Source organism: Nomascus leucogenys, chromosome 22a, assembly GCF_006542625.1.
Source record: "Nomascus leucogenys isolate Asia chromosome 22a, Asia_NLE_v1, whole genome shotgun sequence".
Taxonomy (NCBI): Eukaryota; Metazoa; Chordata; class Mammalia; order Primates; family Hylobatidae; genus Nomascus; species Nomascus leucogenys.
In genome coordinates, this window is record NC_044402.1 from 63,330,266 (window position 1) to 63,349,248 (window position 18,983).

An 18,983-nucleotide genomic window follows, 5' to 3' on the forward strand; every position below is an offset into this window, starting at 1 on the left:
ATAGCTACCCTTCAAGCCAGAAGATAGGATGCTTATGTGCAGACAATACAACAAGGTCGATTCATTGCAGTTTGGTCAGCAAACTGGAGCCTGACTTCAAATTTGAGTCAGTCACAGACTCTTTTATGGTTTTGGGTAAGGCTCTGGTCCTTAAATCAATGCACAAAATGGAAATAATGGTGATTCCCTTCCCTGTGTAGGGAGAAAATGTCTTGTATAAACCTCTACTGGATGTTAATGTTGTTTGTGTGTGCAGCTCTGTGGAGGAAGAGCAGTATAGGAATGAGTAAATTCTCTTCCTATGTTTGGCAGGCATACTGCCCTAAGGGGCTAGTCTGTGCCATTATCCAGAAGGGAAGCCTGATGAAGAAGTTAGCACCAGAACTAGCCCGAGTTTTTTGAAGTTCACTCTTAACTCTTGGGTGTCTTCATGTGCTGGGCTTTTCTTGGTGACAAGTAGGTGTTACTTATTTTATGGGAGGGGGACTTTGCTGATATTCAAAGCTAAGTGGATTACAGATAGAATTTTTAATTGGTTAAAAACTTGAATTATTGGGGCCGGGCGTGGTGGCTCACGCCTGTAATCCCAGCACTTGAGGAGGCCGAGGCGGGCAGATCACGAGGTCAGGAGATCGAGACCATCCTGGCTAACACAGTGAAACCCCGTCTCTACTAAAAATACAAAAAATTAGCCGGGTGTGGTGGCGGGCGCCTGTAGTCCCAGCTACTCAGGAGGCTGAGGCAGGAGAATGGCGTGAACCCCGGGGGCGGAGCCTGCAGTGAGCCGAGATCGCACCACTGCACTCCAGCCTAGGTGACAGCGAGTCTCCGTCTCAAAAAAAAAAAAAACTTGAATTATTTTTATATTAATTCTTTACAAATAGAATATCAAAGTGTATTTTTTCTTCCCTCTACCTTTTTGGAGGCTTATAAAGGTCTAGGCTGTAAGCTGAAGAAAGGAGGAGCCAGATCTGTTTTTGCTCACCTTTGTATTGCCAGCACCATTTTATCTCCAGGCATGAAACAGGTACTCAAATAATTGCTGAATGAATAAGCTAATAAATGAGTTTTGGACCTGAAGAGGCAGATTCATGTTTGTTGAGAATTTCTCTATAATCAGAGTCCTTCCTGGTACCCTCAAATGTTAGAGGATTAGTCCAGACAGTGACCAATTTTATTTACTATTTGTGTATCAGGAGATCAGAGACAAAGGCTTTTTAATGTGGGGGACACTTGGCTCTGAAACCCCTTATTTTTCCAATCAGACAATGACTTACATTATTTACCTCCAGAGAACAGTCCCAGACACACTTGATTAGCCTTAAATGAAAGATAAGCCATTGCTATGAGAAAGGACATGCTTTCAATAGATGGGCAGACAGACAGATAGATAGATATTAAACAATTTACAGTTTTATGTCTTGACAACTTGGATATTGTAACATGAAAAATGCTACTGAAAGGGACCAGTCCCTTCCTAGCAGAGAAGCTATAATATTTTCAGTAATGAAAGATAAATGTTTCAAGCTTCCTTACTTAAAACCTTTCATTGGCTTTCCATTAGCCTGTAAGTTCAAGTCCAAACTTAATATGGCTTATAGGGTCATGCAGGACGTGGTCTGTCTTTACCTCTCCATCTCATTTGTTCATTAATGATCCCTATATCCTATTCATCCTGGACTGGAAGTGGAGCTGGAAATCTGAAGTACTTTTGTATTTGGGATTCTTGTGTAGGTAAAAATATGTTGGAGACTGAGCATTTCATTATTATAGTTTCTATTCAATATTCCTGTGGTCAGGTAAAGGTAGGAAGTACTGTATTCTCATTTCTAAAATTAATAAATACTATAAGAAAAGTATTGTTAGCTTTTATTTCGAATACTATTATGCTATAACCAAATCATTTTTATAATATTCAGAGAATAATTATATTTGGAACCTTTTGAAAAAATAGGTTGCTTAGAGAAGTGTATCAAATTGCAGGCTGGTCAAAAATGAGATTGGGTCTGTGCTAATTGAACTTTGATAAAGAGAAAGAGGAAGATTATCTGAATGAACTTAGTAGCTAGGGGGATTTTTACATGCTTGGTACAGACCTTGGGAAAAAGACAATTTTTTTTTTGTCTTTTCTATTTCTCTTTAGAAATAGCTTTCTTCTTGAGATTTTAAGTGACTTTTTAGAAAGCCATGGAACAGTTGAAGTCCTTGAGCACTTAAATGCCAGAAGCTTTGTTGATAAAATAAATCATGGTTTTCTGGATGTAGAAAGGAAATCAAAGTTTAGTTAGGTAGTAATTGATCACAGTAGCTATAATAACAAAGGCATTTACTTATACTTAGTGTTTGAGTTCCTTTAAATATTTCTGTATAGTTTGTCTCCCACAGATATGTTTACACTCTGTAATTAGTATAGAGTTAATACAGTTATAAGGTTACCTTGATGAGTTTCATATTTTGTAGAAAAAGTAAAGAGCTGAGTCATAGTCTTTATATTCTCTTATAGTCATCTCTAAAGTGGGACAATTCACTAAAACCAACACATTTCCATTCACCCGGAGGAGCAATTCAACTTCACCGTGACCTTCAGGAACTGGAGACTCTATTTTACATTTTTATTTCGGTACCTAGCAGAGGAGCTGGAAACTAATGGTAAAAGGGAATGATTCTATAATTCCAGGCTTGTATTTTCTCAGCCTGTTTCAGATGATACCAAACATCACCAGCCTGTGGACACCTAGAACAATCACTTAATTTACTGATAGTAGTGATCCTCAAAGTGTAGCCCCCAGTCAGCAGCACTGGCATCACCTGGTAACTTATACAAACTATAAATTTGCGAGCTCTGCAGTAAACCTACTCTGGGAATGAGGCCCATTAGTCTGTGTTTTAAGACATCCAAGTGATTCTGACGCATGTTCAAGTTTGAGAACTACTAGCCTAAAACAATAAAAGGAACGCTATAGAATTGTGAGGACTAGAAGCCAATTAGCCTGGCCCAACTCCTCATTTCCCAAAGGCCATGAGACCTTTAGCAAAGAACAGTGGAAACTTGGCTGGCCACATTGAATGGGCTTATCTTGAGCATAGCATTTTTAGTTGGATGCACAGGTCTCTACCCTGCCAGGGAAATCTGAGTTGATGAAAACGGTTTCTCCCAACTGCTATTGTTTGTGGCTCTGAGTCAGTTATTTTATTTCATATATATATATATTATTATTTTTTCTCTATATTGCCCATTTGACTGCAGTACCAGGCCAATTAAGGAATTAGTATGTGGCATCCATTCTGGGGAGGTGTCTGATTCTTTTCCTGCATCCTGTGAACATTTTTGCAAACACTTTCTAGTTCATATTTTCTTTTTTTAATCAGGCAGAGACATTACAATTAAAATACCGTTAAAGTGATTCTGGCAAGTATTGCAATAAGCATGTTTTTTAATTAAAGGAAGAACAGGGGGATGCATAAGCAGTATCAGCTAAAGGGGAAAATTTCTTCTGATATCTATTTTAATTGAAATTTTGAAAAATGGGAAAAACAGCAGCAGCAGCAGCCTCTGCTTCTGTGTGTGTGTGGCTCCATCCCAGGTTGCTAGGTTTAGGTATTCTGTGCTTGATTAATTAGTAGCCAGCCAGAGAGTCCATTCCCTTTGCCCCCAATCCTTAAAGCCTGATTTATGCCTCACATCCCCCATGAATATGTGAGGGCTCAGGCATCTATTTCCTGAGCTGCTAGTGGATAGGATTATGGAGCGTGGACTAAGCTCTTGGGGGCTCTCGTTTGCCAGCCAAATTGATTTTCCGCCTCTCTGGCCGGGGACAAGCCCACCTCGAAGGCTTCCCAGGCTCTGCTCCAGTGGATCAGGCACAAGTCTAATCCGGATCTTGCCAACAAAGGAAGCTGTGTGCATCCCTGTCACAATGCAGGTTTCTTTGGGCTGTGGGTGCCTTCTCTAAATGCTCTTCTTTCCTCCTCTTCCTCACCTTCTCCCGGCTCCTGCTCCCAGAGCAGCACAGTGCAGTAGGGTACAGGGATATACTCCAACCCTGCCCAGATCACTCAGCCAGCTCTCCTTACCCAGGGAGAGCAGGATCTGTCCATCTTGAATGGATGATTCCTTTTCTCCAGGGAAAGGGAATTCCACAGGCTTCCTCGACTATCCATTTAACTATCTAATAATTGAAAGGCCAGAAGATATAGGCTGCTAAATTTTTTAAGAAAAGATGGTGAATTGGGGGTTAATCAATGTAGGCAAGAAAATTAGTTTACATCTAAAAATTTAGATAGTTCAAGCTTTGAGTAGATGAATTATCTAGCTTGGTGATACAGATTAATCTAATGAATTGGGGTTCTCAGATCCCTCCCTGGTCTTGCCTCCATTTACCTCTCATTTTTCCTCTGTTTAAAAATAGAATCACTCTCCCTGGGTTTATTTTATCACCTGACATTCACATCCTAACTCTGTACATGCTGGCTGTGCACCCTTTCTCTCGTGATCTTCCTAAAAATGGCATTAAGGGTTTGACACACTCATCTACCTCTTTAACAGTTCTTAAGGCTCTTTCTTGAGCCTGTGTCTCTACAACCTTATGATCCTTCTAATTCACCTAATTCTTTGATCCACTTTCACGAATCTTGCTACTTCCTTTTCTTATTCTAGCCTTTAAATGTTGATGGTTGACAGTTGTTTCCCTCCCTTTACCCACGTTATCTTTCTTCTGTTCTTACTCTACATGTCCTCCCTGGGAGACTTCATTTACTTTGATAATTTCAACTCCTCATTATTCAACAAGTATTGAATGATCACTTAACACATTCCCCATGTTCCAGGCACTATTCCAGGCACAGGGACTATGGCTGTGAACTAAACAGGCCAAAATCTTGCTCTCACGGTGTTTACTTCTAGAAGGAAAACAGTCAATAAACAAAATAAGCAAATTGTAGTTTTTGTTAAATTTGCTTAGTACCATGGAGAAAAATGCAGCAGGAGAGGTGGATAGGGAATACACATTGGAGGTGGTGGTTGGGGATATTGGCACACAGCGAGAGCAAAGGTTGTGAGGCAAGGGAGCAAAAAAGAGTATTGGAACAAGGGGGAGAGCAGAGGCAGATTGGGCCAGAGAGAACCAATGCTGTAGGGATTGATAGGCTTTGACTCTAAATATAATGGGAGCCATTGAAGAATTTTGGCAGAGAGGTAACATGATACGGTTTACATGAAAAGAAGCAATGACAACACTGAGTGTTGTTTTGAGAATTAACCCTGAGGTAGAGGATAAGGGCAGAAACAGGGAGCTGAGTTAAGATGCTATTACAATAATCCATGGGTGAGATGAGAGTGACTTTCACCCCAGAAGTAGATGTGGAGGTGGTAAGTGGTTGGGTTATAGGGGATGTTTTGAAGGTGGAATGCATAAAATTTCCTGAAGTATTGATTATGGAGTGAGAGACAGTGAAAGTTAACTCTATGGTTTTCAGACTTAGCAATTGCAAGGATAAAGTTACCAATCATGGAATGGGAAGGACTGAGGGAAGATCTGTGGGGCAAGACAAGAAAAGGAGTTCATGGATACTCATAGTTGAGAAACTATGAGACATCCAAGTAGAGATGTTGAGTAGGCAGTTGGGTATGTGAATCTTGAGCTGAGGGCACAAGCTTGGAGATGTAAATTTGGGAGTCATTGACAATTAGTGTGCGATGGTGTTTAAAACCTTAAGACAAGATGGGACAACTGGCATGGTCTACAGAGACTGATAAGAAATGTGTTTAGAGGGCTGAGGCTTGGGACCCACCAAATGTCAGTGGTTGGGATGATCAGGAGGAATCAGGCAGAAGAGGCTGAGAAGGGGATGCCTAAGAATTAAGAGGAAAACCAGGTGGGTTTATACCCAACCTACTTAATTAGAAAAGTCCCATGTGCTCACTGTCATTGAGTCAATAGGGAGCTTTCTTAGGATTTGCTAAAAATGAGGACATGAAATTAGATACCAGGTGAAGGAAAGACAAACGTTCTAAATAGAAGAGTTTATTCTTCTGTTCTTTTATGAGTTACTAGCACTTTTGCATTTTATGAGGTTTTCTTTAGAGATTCAATACAATATATAGAATATAGCACATGATGAAAATTTGATAGAAGTATAGAAACATTGGATTTTTAAAATAGAGATGAGAAAATGAAAGAAAGAAAAACAAACAGGCTGGGCAAGTGAGGAGAGGGAATTTTAGGAAAGAAGTGACCAAATGTGTCAAATGCTGCTGGTCACTCGGGAAGGGTGAGGACTGAGCATTGAGCCTTAGATTCACCAATGTGGTTGCCATATGTGGCCTTGACAGGAGCAGTTTTGCAGGTTCGTCAGGTAAAGGCCTGACCAGGGAGGGTTCAAAAGACAGTCATGAAAAAGAGTTGAAGATAGTAGGTATAGCCACTCTTTTGAAGACTAGTATTGTATGGTACAATATTTATATCTTATTTTTTTCTGTAAGGGGGAAAATAGAATTGTGTATTTGTTTTCTTAAAAAAAACCAACAAATTATTTTGTGGTTATTATAGTGGATGACTAATTGTTGGGTTAGCCAAAAACAGATTTTGATGTACTTTGCAAACATTAGCTAGCTGCTAAAAGTCTCTTTTACTTCCCTTTAAAAGAAACAAAAGAGATGTTTAATGGAAAGAGGTGATTACATGTAAAAAGTTGTGTTGATTTATTTATTTTAGAGGGAAGTAACAATAATGATGGTTGATTGATTTTTATAAAATTACCCAAGGTTACTTGTGGGACATAGTCAGCTTTCATGAAAGTCATAACAAGCAATTTAAGGGTCACAGCCAAAGGCTGATTTCAGCCCTGCTCTTTATTTCAGCATTTAGAAATGGGGTCAAGCTCTATAAAGTATAGAATAAAGTCCTCCCACAGCCCTCCCATACTCAAGTAACTATCCTTTAAAGCGGCCCACTGTATATTTATTTTAAACTAATAAAGTGTGAGGATGAAAATCTTGGTGCCTTGGCACAGAGATAGATTAAGTATAAACTTTATCTTCTTTTGCACAAAGACGGTTTCATTTATCTAATTATTTCAGGCAAAAATAGCTGAATTCCTCATCAAACTTTCTTCTAAATGTACCTAGATTTTCTTATATTTGCCACTAATAAAGCGGGGCAGGGATGCTTTTTAGCAGGAGTTAATGATGTTCATATTAATTAATTAGTCCTGTTTATAACATTCCTGACAACACAAATAATTCATTTTCTTTAGGATGAGTTTTTCTCCCTTCATTAGCATCATTATTAGTTCCGGTCAGTAAATGATGTTTCAAAATTTCTACCGATTTGTTGCAGTGTATTTAATATTTTGCTTCATGGTAAAAGGGACAAAGCCCAGGTTTATATATTTACCCACTAATCCTTGTAATCTGTTTCAAATCCTTTTTGGAATAAGACAAGGTATATCTTCATTAACAAAATTAAAATAAATCATGTATAAACAAGCCATAGGCAAACTTTCTTAGGTTCACACATGTTTTTCCTTAAATGTAACTATGAGAACAACCCTAGTGAATTGAGAGCTACTGGGGAAGGTTTGTGGAAATGGATAGGATCTGAGCCTTCTGGTTGGGTAGGCCTGAGTTCTAGCTTGGTTCTGTCTATTCTGGGCCGGAATAGGTATGAATGCCTCTTAGCCACAATCTGCTCTGTGAAATAAAGAATGTGATCTTGATCTCACAGACTGGTTTTGAAGTTCATTTCAGACAATATATCTACAGATTTTGGCACATGATAGGTGCTGAATAAATGTTAGCTTTCTTGTTTTCACTGTAGTCTTATATGAATTCCTGACTGTGCATCTCATATCTTGTAGAAAAGGAAATTCAGTGATTACTACAGCATAAGCAGTGTCGGGAAAACATGAGCCTTGTGCCTCCATCAGTGTCCCATGCACATCTGACTGCATTCATAAAGATGTAGACGTCAAGTGTTCTAGAGTTAAAAGGAACCCATGATTCTACCTTCCACTTTGCGGATGAAACCACAGCCATTGATAGGCACTGAGTAGGAGAGATTTGAGACCTGAGTAATCTGAGGCCCAGCAATTGTATGGGACTTACTGAGGCTCATTCAGAGGTCAGTAGCAGACTCAGGACAGGAACCTTGATTTTGTTCCCTGCCTTCACCACTTGCTCATCAAGGTCAGTTTAGATTTCCTGACTATTTACAATGTGGCAGTCCTGTCATACAAATCCATGTTCTACCAGTTGAATATAATTATTTAGAATGTTAATGACATGTGGCTGTGAGGGAAAAATTTTAGTTAACATAAAATTTGACCTGTAGCACAGGTCATATTTCTTCCTTCTTGCTCACACTGGGATTCGTGATTATTACTGCATTTCTATGTAATGACAATGAAAGGAAAAAAGTCAAAATTGTTAGGGAATCCTTTGGAAGTCTGGTAAGCAGTGTGGTACTGCTCTGGCATGGAGCCTGTAGACTGACCTTGCTGCTTTACCTTAGAGTATGAAATATTGTATATGACAAAATATTTCAAAAGGACCAGTAACAGAGAGATGTTGGATGCAGATGGTCTCGCAGTGCTCAAGCAGTAGGGCACTTGTAGAAATTGAGCAGGTTGTAGATCTAATCACCTGGTGGGTTCTTCCTGCCAGTTGCACAGACAAAATCAATTTGTCAAAACCATGGCATTGCAATAAAGGAAGCATTTAACTGATGCAAGGCCATCCACACCATTTGGGGGATGGGGTTATTAGCCAAATCAATCTCCCTGGAGGCTCAGAGGTTAGGGGTTTTCAAGGATAGTTTGTTGGGCAGGGGACTAGGGTATGGGGAATATTGATTTGTTGGGGACGAAATCATAGGGGTATGGAAAACAGTCCTTGTGTACTGAGTCTGTCTTTAGGTAAGGGCCACAGCACTGGTTGAGTCTTGGGTCATGATTCTGAGTGAAGTCAGCTGGTGGTCAGAAATACAAAAGCCTAAAAAAAAATCTCAAAAGACCAATCTTAGTTTTTTCACTGGCGTCCGTGTGAAGAGACCACCAAACAGGCTTTGTGTGAGAACAAGGCTGTTTATTTCACCTGGGTGCAGGCCGGCTGAGTCCGAAAAGAGAGTCAGTGAAGGGAGATAGGGGTGGGGCCGTTTTATAAGATTTGGGTAGGTAAAGGAAAAAGGGGGGTTGTTCTCTGGCGGGTAGGAGTGGGGGTCACAGGGTGCTCAGTGGGGGAGCTTTTTGAGCCAGGATGAGCCAGGAGAAGGGAATTTCACAAGGTGATGTCATCAGTTAGGCAAGGACCGGCCATTTTCACTTCTTTTGTGGTGGAATGTCATCAGTTAAGGCAGGAACAGGCCATTTAAATATCACTTCTTTTGTGACTCTTCAGTTACTTCAGGCCACCTGGATGTATAAGTGCAGGTCACAGGGGATATGATGGCTTAGCTTGGGCTCAGAGGCCTGACATTCTTGTCTTCTTATATTAATAAGAAAAATAAAACATAATAGTGTTGAAGTGTTGGGACGGCGAAAATTTTTGGGGGTGGTATGGAGAGATAATGGGCGACGTTTCTCAGGGCTGCTTTGAGCGGGATTAGGGGCGGCATAGGAACCTACAGTGGGAGAGATTAAGCTGAAGGAAGATTTTGTGGTAAGGGGTGATATTGTGGGGTTGTTAGAAGAAACATTTGTCATATAGAATGATTGGTGATGGCCTGGATATGGTTTTGTATGAATTGAAAAAAGAATGGAATAAGACAAGGAGAAAAGCAGGTATTAAAGGATTAAGAATTGGGAGGACCCAGGACATCTAACTAGAGAGTGCTTAAGGAGGTTCAGCATAGCCCTGCCAGCAAAGATTATTTATTTAGTTTAAGAGGGAGTTGAGAATGGTGGTTTGGGGTTAGCACCCGGAGATATCAGCTGTGATGGCTTGGAGAAACAGTGTAAACTGGCAGTGTAAACAAGAGCAGGGCATTTATGAGTAGTTGAGAACGGTGAATAGGAGTATGACTAGACAGAAGAGAGTAGGGATGATGAGTTTTTTTTTTTTTTGGGAGGGGGTGCAGTCCAAGTTGGTCTGGTGTCTGGAATGAGACTGGGGCCTAATAAAAAGGAGCGTATATACAGGAGCTCAAATGGGCTGTACCTTGTAGCATTCCGAGGACAGGCCTGAATTCTGAGAAGGGCAAGTGGTAAAAGTAATGTCCAGTCCTTTTTAAGTTGGTGGCTGAACTTGGTGAGGTGTGTTTTTAAAAGACTATTAGTTCACTGAATACTAAGAGCCTGAGAAACTGCTTGGGTGATTTGACTAATAAAGGCCGGTCTGTTATAGGACCCTATAGAGGTGGGAAGGCCAAACTGAGGAATTATGTCTGACAGAAGGGAAGAAATGACCGTGGTGGCCTTCTTAGACTCTGTGGGAAAGGCCTCTACCTATCCAGTGAAAGTGTCTACCTAGACCAAGAGGTATTTTAGTTTCCTGACTTGGGGCATGTTGAATAAAGCCAATTTGCCAGTTCTGGGCAGGGGCAAATCCCCGAGCTTGATGTGTAGGGAGTGGAGGGGGCCTGAATAATCCCTGAGGAGTAGTAGAATAGCAGATGGAACACTGAGAAGTTATTTCCTTGAGGATGGATTTCTACGATGGAAAGGAAATGAGAGGTTCTAAGAGGCAGGCTAGTGGCTTGTTCTATAGCATAGCCTGCCTTTGCTGGTGTGTGGCGATTAGGCCTGGCGGAACTGCCATCAATAAACCAAGTGTGATCAGGGTGAGGAACAGAAAAGAAGGAAATACGGGTGAATGTCAGGTGGATCAGAGAGATACAGTCATGGGGGTCAGGTGTGGTATCAGGAATAATGTGGGAGGCCGGATTGAAGTCCGGGCCAGGAACGGTGGTAATTGTGGGAGACTCAACAAAGAGTGAGTACAGCTGAAGGAGCCAGGGAGCAGAAAGTATATGTGTCAGGTGTGAGGAAGAAAATAGATTTGGGAAGTTACGAGAACTATAGAGAGTGAGTTGAGCATAGTTTGCGATTTTAAGGGCCTCTAAAAGTATTAGGGCAGCAGTGGCCGCTGCACGCAGACTTGAGGGCTAGGCAAAACAGTAAGGTCAAGTTGTTTGGATAAAAAGGCTACAGGGCATGGTCCTGGTTCTTGTGTAAGAATTCTGACTGCACAGCTCTGCACTTCGGCTGTGGGTAATGAAAAGGATTGGGATGAGTCAGGGAGAGCTAGAGTGGGGGCAATCTCTAAAGCTGTCTTCAAGGAACGGAAAGAGGGGTGGGGAAAGGATTTAGGATCTATGGGGTCAGCTGGGTTTCCTTTTGTGAGTTTATATAATGGCTTTGTTAGGATGGCAAAACTAGGTATCTAAAGTCGAAAGTATCCAACCATGCCTAGGAAGGAAAGGAGCTGTTTTGTAGAAGGTGTTGGGGTTTGAGAGATCAGTTGGACACAATCAGCAGGGAAAGCACGTGTGTTTTTATGAGAATTACACCGAGATAGGTAACAGATGAGGAAGAAATTTGGGCTTGACTGAAGTAATGGGAGCTGTCTGTGAAGCCTTTTGGCAGTACAGCCCAGGTAATTTGCTGAGCCTGGTGGGTGTCAGGGTCAGTCCAAGTGAAAGCAAAGAGAGGCTGGGATGAAGGGTGCAAAGGAATAGTAAAGAAAGCATGTTGGTGATGCAGAACAGAATAATGGGTTGTGGAGGGAGGTATTGAGGACAGGAGAGTATATGGGTTTGGCACTATGGGGCGGATAGGCAAAACAATTTGGTTGATAAGGCACAGATCCTGAACTAACCTGTAAGCGTTGTCTGGTTTTAGGACAGGCAAAATGGGGGAATTGTAAGGAGAGTTTATAGGCTTTAAAAGGCCATGCTGTAACAGGCGAGTGATTACAGGCTTTAATCCTTTTAAAGTGTGCTGTGGGATGGGATATTGGCATTGAGTGGGGTGAGGGTGATTAGGTTTTAATGGCATGGTAAGGGGTGCATGATCAGTCACCAAGGAGGGAGTAGAGGTGTCTTATACTTGTGGGTTAAGGTGGGGACATACAAGAGGAGGATGCGAAGGAGGCTTTGAACTGGGGAAAAGGGCGGCAATGAGGTGTGGCTGTAGTCTAGGAACAGTGAAGGAAGCAGATAATTTAGTTAAAATGTCTCGGCCTAATAAGGGAACTGGGCAGGTGGGGATAACTAAAAAGGAGTGCATAAAAGAATGTTGTCTAAGTTGGCACTTTTAAGAGGTTTGGAAGCCTGGCCGTCAATACTCACCACAGTTATGGAGGCAAGGGAAACAGGCCCTTGAAAAGAAGGTAATGTGGAGTGGGTAGCCTCCGTATTGATTAAGAAGGCAATGGACTTACCTTCCACTGTGAGAGTTACCCAGAGCATCTGTGATGGTCCTGTAGGCTTCCAAGGCGATTGGGCAGTATCAGTCTTCAGCTGCTAAGCCAAGAAGATCTGGGAAGGAGTCAGTCAGAGAGCCTTGGGCCAGAGTTCCAGGGGCTCTGGAAGTGTCTTCCAGGTGAGTTGAACAGTCTGATTTTCAGTGGGGTCCCACATAGACGGGGCATGGCCTAGGAAGAATCCCGGGCTGTGGGGATTCCTTGGCCCAGTGGCCAGATTTCCAGCACCTGTAGTAAGCTCCTGGGGGAGGAGGTTCTGGAGGAAACCCTGGCAGCTGCGGTTTAGGCGTTTGGAGTTCTTGTGTGCTGGAGATGTGGCTGGGGTTTGTCTCACAGTGGAGGCAAGGAATTGCAACTCAGAAATACATTGCTACTTGGCTGCCTCTACTCCATTATAGTACACCTTGAAGGCAAGGTTAATTAAGTCCTGTTGTGGGGTTTGAGGGCCAGAATTTAATTTTTGGAGTTTTATTTAATGTCAGGAGTGGATTGGGTAATAAAATGTATATTGAGAATAAGACGACCTTTTGACCTTTTAGGGTCTAGGGCTGTAAAGCATCTCAGGGTTGCTGCTGAACGAACCATGAACTGGGCTGGGTTTTTCATATTTGATGAAAAAGAGCCTAAATGCTAACTGATTTTGGGAGAGGTCGGAAAAAGGAGAAAAAAGGAGAAAAAAGGAGAAAAAAGGAGAAAAAGGAGAAAAAAGGAGAAAAAGGAGAAAAAGGAGAAAAAAGGAGAAAAAGGAGCATTAACCTTGACTATGCCTTTAGCTCCAGCCACCTTTTTAAGAGGAAATTGCTGGGCAGGTGGCGGAGGGCTAGTCGCGGAACGAAACTGTAAGCCCGACTGGGTGTGATGAGGGAGGTGATAAAAGGATTATAGGGTGGGGGAGCAGAGGCTGAGGAAGAATTGGGACCTGGCTTAGCCTGGCAGGAGGACAGGGGATTAATCTCCCAAGGGAGGTCCCCTGATCTGAGTCACGGCACCAAAATTTCACTCGCGTCCGTGTGAAGAGACCACCAAACAGGCTTTGTGTGAGCAACAAGGCTGTTTATTTCACCTGGGTGCAGGCGGGCTGAGTCCGAAAAGAGAGTCAGTGAAGGGAGATAGGGGTGGGGCTGTCTTATAAGATTTGGGTAGGTAAAGGAAAAAGGGGGGTTGTTCTCTGGTGGGCAGGAGTGGGGGTCACAGGGTGATCAGTGGGGGAGCTTTTTGAGCCAGGATGAGCCAGGAGAAAGAATTTCACAAGTTAATGTCATCAGTCAGGCAAGGACCAGCCATTTTCACTTCTTTTGTGGTGGAATGTCATCAGTTAAGGCAGGAACAGGCCATTTAAATATCACTGATTTTGTGATTCTTCAGTTACTTCAGGTCATCTGGATGTATACATGCAGATCACAGGGGATATGATGGCTTAGCTTGGGCTCAGAGGCCTGACAGTTTCTAAAATAGTGATGTTATCTATTGGAGTATTTGAAAGAGTTGCAAATCTTGTGACCTCTCGAACAATGGCTAGTAATCATTTAAATATGCTAAACATATTAGCAGAATTTTGGCACCTCTTATAATCCTAGCCTTGTGGCCTTTCATTAGTTTTACAAAGGTAGTTTAATTTTGGGAAGGGCTATTATCATCCTTGTTTAAGGTTAGACTATAAACTAAGTTCCTCCCATAGTTAGCTTGGCTTACACCTAGGAATGAGTGAAGCCAGCCAGCCTGTGAGGCTAGGAGCAAGATGGAGTAAGCCATGTTAGATTTTTCTCACTGTCAGAATCTTTGCGAGGATGGTTTCATAGCAATAATGGAGGAAGCAAAGATGGTGAGTGTGATGATAGCCACAGAGACCATTGCATTAAGGGTTGAATAGGTGTCAGACTCCAGACCATGGATCTGTAAGAATTATTTCAATAAATCTCACCTTAATCTTCTGAGGGTGAAATTCTTACCGTGCCCATTTTACAGGTGGAGAAACTGGATACCTGTGCGGGGTGTGTCATTCTAAATTGTGGCTGAAAGAAAAGGCCCTTGAAGGGGTCTGGTCCAAGTATACATCCCATGACTATTACTGATGGCATATGGCTTGGGCTTTAGAATTGAAGAAAAGAAGGCTTGAGGAAAGGAGCTGAGGAAAGCTGAAGAGAAGTTAGGGAAGAAGTGGCCTCCATATTTGACTATTGAGTCAAACATTTATTGATCACTGTCTCTGCACTAAGATGGAGGTAAAAAATTCAATGAAAAGAGTCAAACTCTGTAAAATATTTGTAGGAGGGATTAATTCTGAGCCAAATTTGAGTGACCATGGCCTGGGGCACAGTCTTAAGAGGTCCTAAGTACATGTACCCAAGATGGTCTGGCTACAGCTTGGTTTTATATGTTTTAGGGAGACGTAAGACATCAGTCAATACATATAAGATGTACACTGGTTTGGTCTGGAAAGGTTAGACAAGTAGCAGCGGGGGCTTCCAGGTCATAGATGGATTCAAAGATTTTCTGATTGGCAATTGGTTGAAAGAGTTAACTTATTAACTTACCCAAAGACCTGGAATCCACAGAAGGGAGTGTCTGGGTTAAGATAAGTGGTTGTGGAGCCCAAGGTTCTTATTATGCAGATGAAGCCTCCAGGTAGCAGGCTTCAGAGAGAATAGACTGTAAATGTTTCTAGCAGATCTAAAACAGTTCCAGACTCTTAGTTAGCACTCTCCTGGCTCAGGATAAAGATGCAGAAAAGGAAGGGAATTTTCTACAGAATGTAGTTTTCCCCACAAGAGACAGTTTTGCAGGGCCATTTAATATCTTTTGGGGTAAAATACTTCAGTTTCTTTCAGGGCCGGCTATCTGTCATGTGGTGCTATATACTAGAGTCAGGTTGGAATTTGGTGTCTTATTGCTACAGTCTATTTTGTCAGTCTTAATGTCTCTGTTTTAATATTAATGCTGGTTACTTATGTCTGAATTCCAAAGGGAGGAGGGTATAATGAGGCATCTCTGACACTCCCCATCATGGCCTGAACTAATTTTACAGTTTAACTTTGGAATGCCCTTGCCTAAGAGGAGGGGTCAATTCAGTTGGTTTGGGGGGGCTTAAAATTTTATTTTTGGTTTACATGATAATGACTAAAGTCATTTTTGCCTTTTTCCTCTCTCCCTCTCATTTCTCCAGTGCATGTTTAACTACTTCCAGCTGTGATTTCTGGAAAGCAACAAAAACTCAATAACTTGGCACTCTATCTGCTAATGTAGTCATAAATCCAAAGAGTCTTTGCCCTCCACTGCCTCTCACAAGACTCTTCTTATTATAGTAGAATCTGCCTTTTGAGACATTTCTGATACTTTGCTCTCTCTACTTCCTTTGCCCCCCCTTTGCTCATTGAGACACTATGTGGGCTTATAGATTAAGTGTAAGAACAACATCCTTTCTGAGAAAATGGGAGAGTGTGTGTGTGTTTGTATATAAGGAAATAGAGGCACTTAAATCAGAATCTCCAAAAAGATATGTCCATTCATTCATTCACTCAACTATTAATTGTGTATTGAGTGCCAACTACCTACCAGCCACTTTTCTAGACACCAATAATTTAGAAGTGAACAAAACAGATAATTCCCCTCAGGAAGCATGTATTCTGGTGGGGAGAGGGCAGAAAATAAACCTGTAAATATATAATATGCCTGATATCAAGTATTACGAAGAAAAAGACATTTAGGCAAGGGGCTAGGGTGTGCTATTTTATATAGACTGGAGAGAGAAGGCCTCGGTGAGAAGTTAACATTTGAATAGCAACAAAGGAGAGTGAGCCATGGGAATATCAGAACATTCTGATAATTCCAATAACATTCTAGATATTTCCGAAATTTCTGATAATTCTTATTCATGATATTCATGGGAATATCAGAAGAACTTTCCAGAGGGAAGAGCTTATGCCCTGAGGCCTGTTTGAGAACTAACAGGCAGGCCAATATGTTTGGAGCATATGTGTGAACAGGTGAGCTTTAGAAAATGATATTAGAGAGGTATTGGAGGTTGGGTAGCAAATCATGAGGGACCTTTTGTAGCCCAATGTAAGGACTTTGACTTCTATTCTGAGTGAGATGGGAAACTATTGTTGGATTTAGAAAAGAGGACCTCTGGTGTGTCTGATATAAAGATACAACTCTGACTACTTTGTTACAGGATGGAAGAGGCTAGTCTGGTGTTTTTGTAAACCACTTGCAGGAGAAAGATGGACTAAATAGCTTATTGAGGTTAAAGTGTTTATTCATATGGGATGCTTTAATTATTTTGACATTATTGAGAAAATTCTATGTAAAATGTAAATATTCTAAAGCCTTTTAAAGAAAGATATTATAAAAGTGAAAATATCTTTTTAATTTTTAAATTATTTAATCTCACAATGCAAAATAATTCTATTATAAACCAATATTCTTGTGTTACTGAAAATTTGGACATCAGAGCAAAATGGTATATGTATCAGTTAAGGTTATCTGGTTGCCAATAAGAGAACCCAACTTTTCTTTTAAAAATGGAATTTATTGGGAAGGTATTGGGTAACCTACTAATCAGTGGAAAACAGTCTGAAAAATCAGGGACAGAAATACATAGGAATCAAAGCATTTGATGCAAGTGGCGGGCGGTGGGGCAGGTAGGGAGATGGGCAGGTGGGCGTCTCAGAAGCAGGTGTTCTTCCCAGGCTCCTTAGAATGCCACCACTGGAACTGAGATCTAAACATTTGCTACCTCTCTTCCCTTTTGCTCCGTATTTCTCTTAAAGCCCGAGTATGTGACTCTGGCCATGGTAGGATAAGATGTCTTGCTTGACGGTTCCACTCAGCTCTAGTCAATGGGGCAGAGCAATACCTCAAGGAAATTAGGGTCTGTTAACAAAAGAAAGTATAATGGATGCTGGTCAGCTAAAATGCTACAAATGCCACAATGTTAGCCCTGGTTACATTTCCTTTTACTATAATTCTTACAGTTTTGGCACATCATCTTCTAGCCCTATTTCTTGTATATGTCCCAGTTTTTTTTCTTAATTTTATCTATTGTTAAATGGTAAAGTTGGTGGTCTTCTCATACATTATTTAACCATTCCTAAATTGCTGGACATTTAGATTATTGTCATGAAAATGTAATAAATAAAGCAGCATAGAATAGTAATAGCTAACCTAAACTGGCTAAATAATAGTGCTTCCACTCCTGAATGTCTGGTCTACCCTACTGTGCTTCTACAAGAGAGAGCATGATAAAATAAGTCTACATTCCAGGAGAAGTATTTAAATGAAGGGGATTTCATCAGGCATTGAAACTGACAAAACGGTAAGCCTTATCCTCCCAGGGACTGACAATTTTCCCTTTGTCCATTAGGGGGCAAGCTGATTTTCATGGCCCCAGGACCCATTGAGCTCAGGGCGCACGCCATCCTTGTTTCTGACGGTGGAGAGCTCCGGATTGGATCCGAAGACAAGCCCTTCCAAGGCAGAGCTCAGATCACACTCTACGGGAGTTCCTACTCAACTCCCTTCTTTCCCTATGGAGTCAAGTTCCTGGCTGTGAGGAATGGAACTCTTTCTCTGCACGGTGAGTGAGGCAATTGATCAGAGGAAATGAAGTAGAGCTGTGTCTAGCAGTGGAAACTGATAAAACTGTTTAAAAGTCCTTGACTATAGTTGCTGAACCAACCAGGTCAGCTAGAGCATGGCACTATTTCCTTAAATAACAAGTAAAACTGTTATGATTCCTGTGGCAGAGTACACTACAGTTCCCAATTATTTGCTCCCCTTTCTGTAAGAGGATTGTGTATACTTCCACCCACTGTTAGGTGACTTTCAGTGCCTCCTTGTGGGTGGACCATACTTCCTGGCCCCTTTGCAAGAGCAGACTTATACTTGCTTTGGTCAGTGGAATGTGAGCAGAAATGGGGGACTGCATGGCCAAGTGAAGGTTTTAAGACCTGTTAGGATGCTTTAGCCATTTCGTTTTCTTCCCGCCACTTGAAAATAGCCTGTCCCAGATAGGGGCAGTTCCTTCTGCTTAGAAGCTGAACGAAGATGACATGGAGCAGTGCTGCAGCTGACCTACTGCTCTCATGTATGTGAGTGAGAAATAAGCCTTTCTCATAAGCCACTGAGATTTGCATTTGTAATTGCAGCATAGCCTAGTGAAAACTGACTGATACAATTACTTAGCATGTACTGATGTCTCTCAACATGCAGTAGCCTGGTATCCCAAATCAAATACAGACAACCTCATTTAGTTGTTGAACCTCTTCCTGTCTCCCCAAACCCCCTACCCCATGAGCAGGGTTTAATTACAGTTCTACTTAGAATCCTCTTACAGATAGGTGGGGTGTTTAAGGATTCCTAGGAGAAAATAGATTAGGCTACAGTGTGTTTCCGCCCTAACTTTATTTGCTTTCTGATCATCTAATTCCACTTTGCAAAATGGACATTTTTTTTCCCTCTTGAGAGTCAGGAAATTACCAGGTGTGCCAGGATAATCCTTAGTATCAACTGTAAAATATCAGTATAAAATAATGAGTAAGCATATTTCAGTGGGTATTTATATGCT

The 18,983-nt window shown here is 41.5% G+C and overlaps 1 protein-coding gene across 1 annotated transcript in view; it reads left to right on the forward strand.

The window, feature by feature from the left end:
* Positions 1-18,983, forward strand: part of PKHD1 (PKHD1 ciliary IPT domain containing fibrocystin/polyductin) — a 475,332-nt gene that overhangs the window by 135,650 nt on the left and 320,699 nt on the right. The window contains exon 36 of the mRNA XM_003254164.4: positions 17,781-17,993. Coding sequence (XP_003254212.2) covers positions 17,781-17,993 — 213 coding nt within the window. The remainder of the gene's footprint in view (positions 1-17,780; positions 17,994-18,983) is intronic.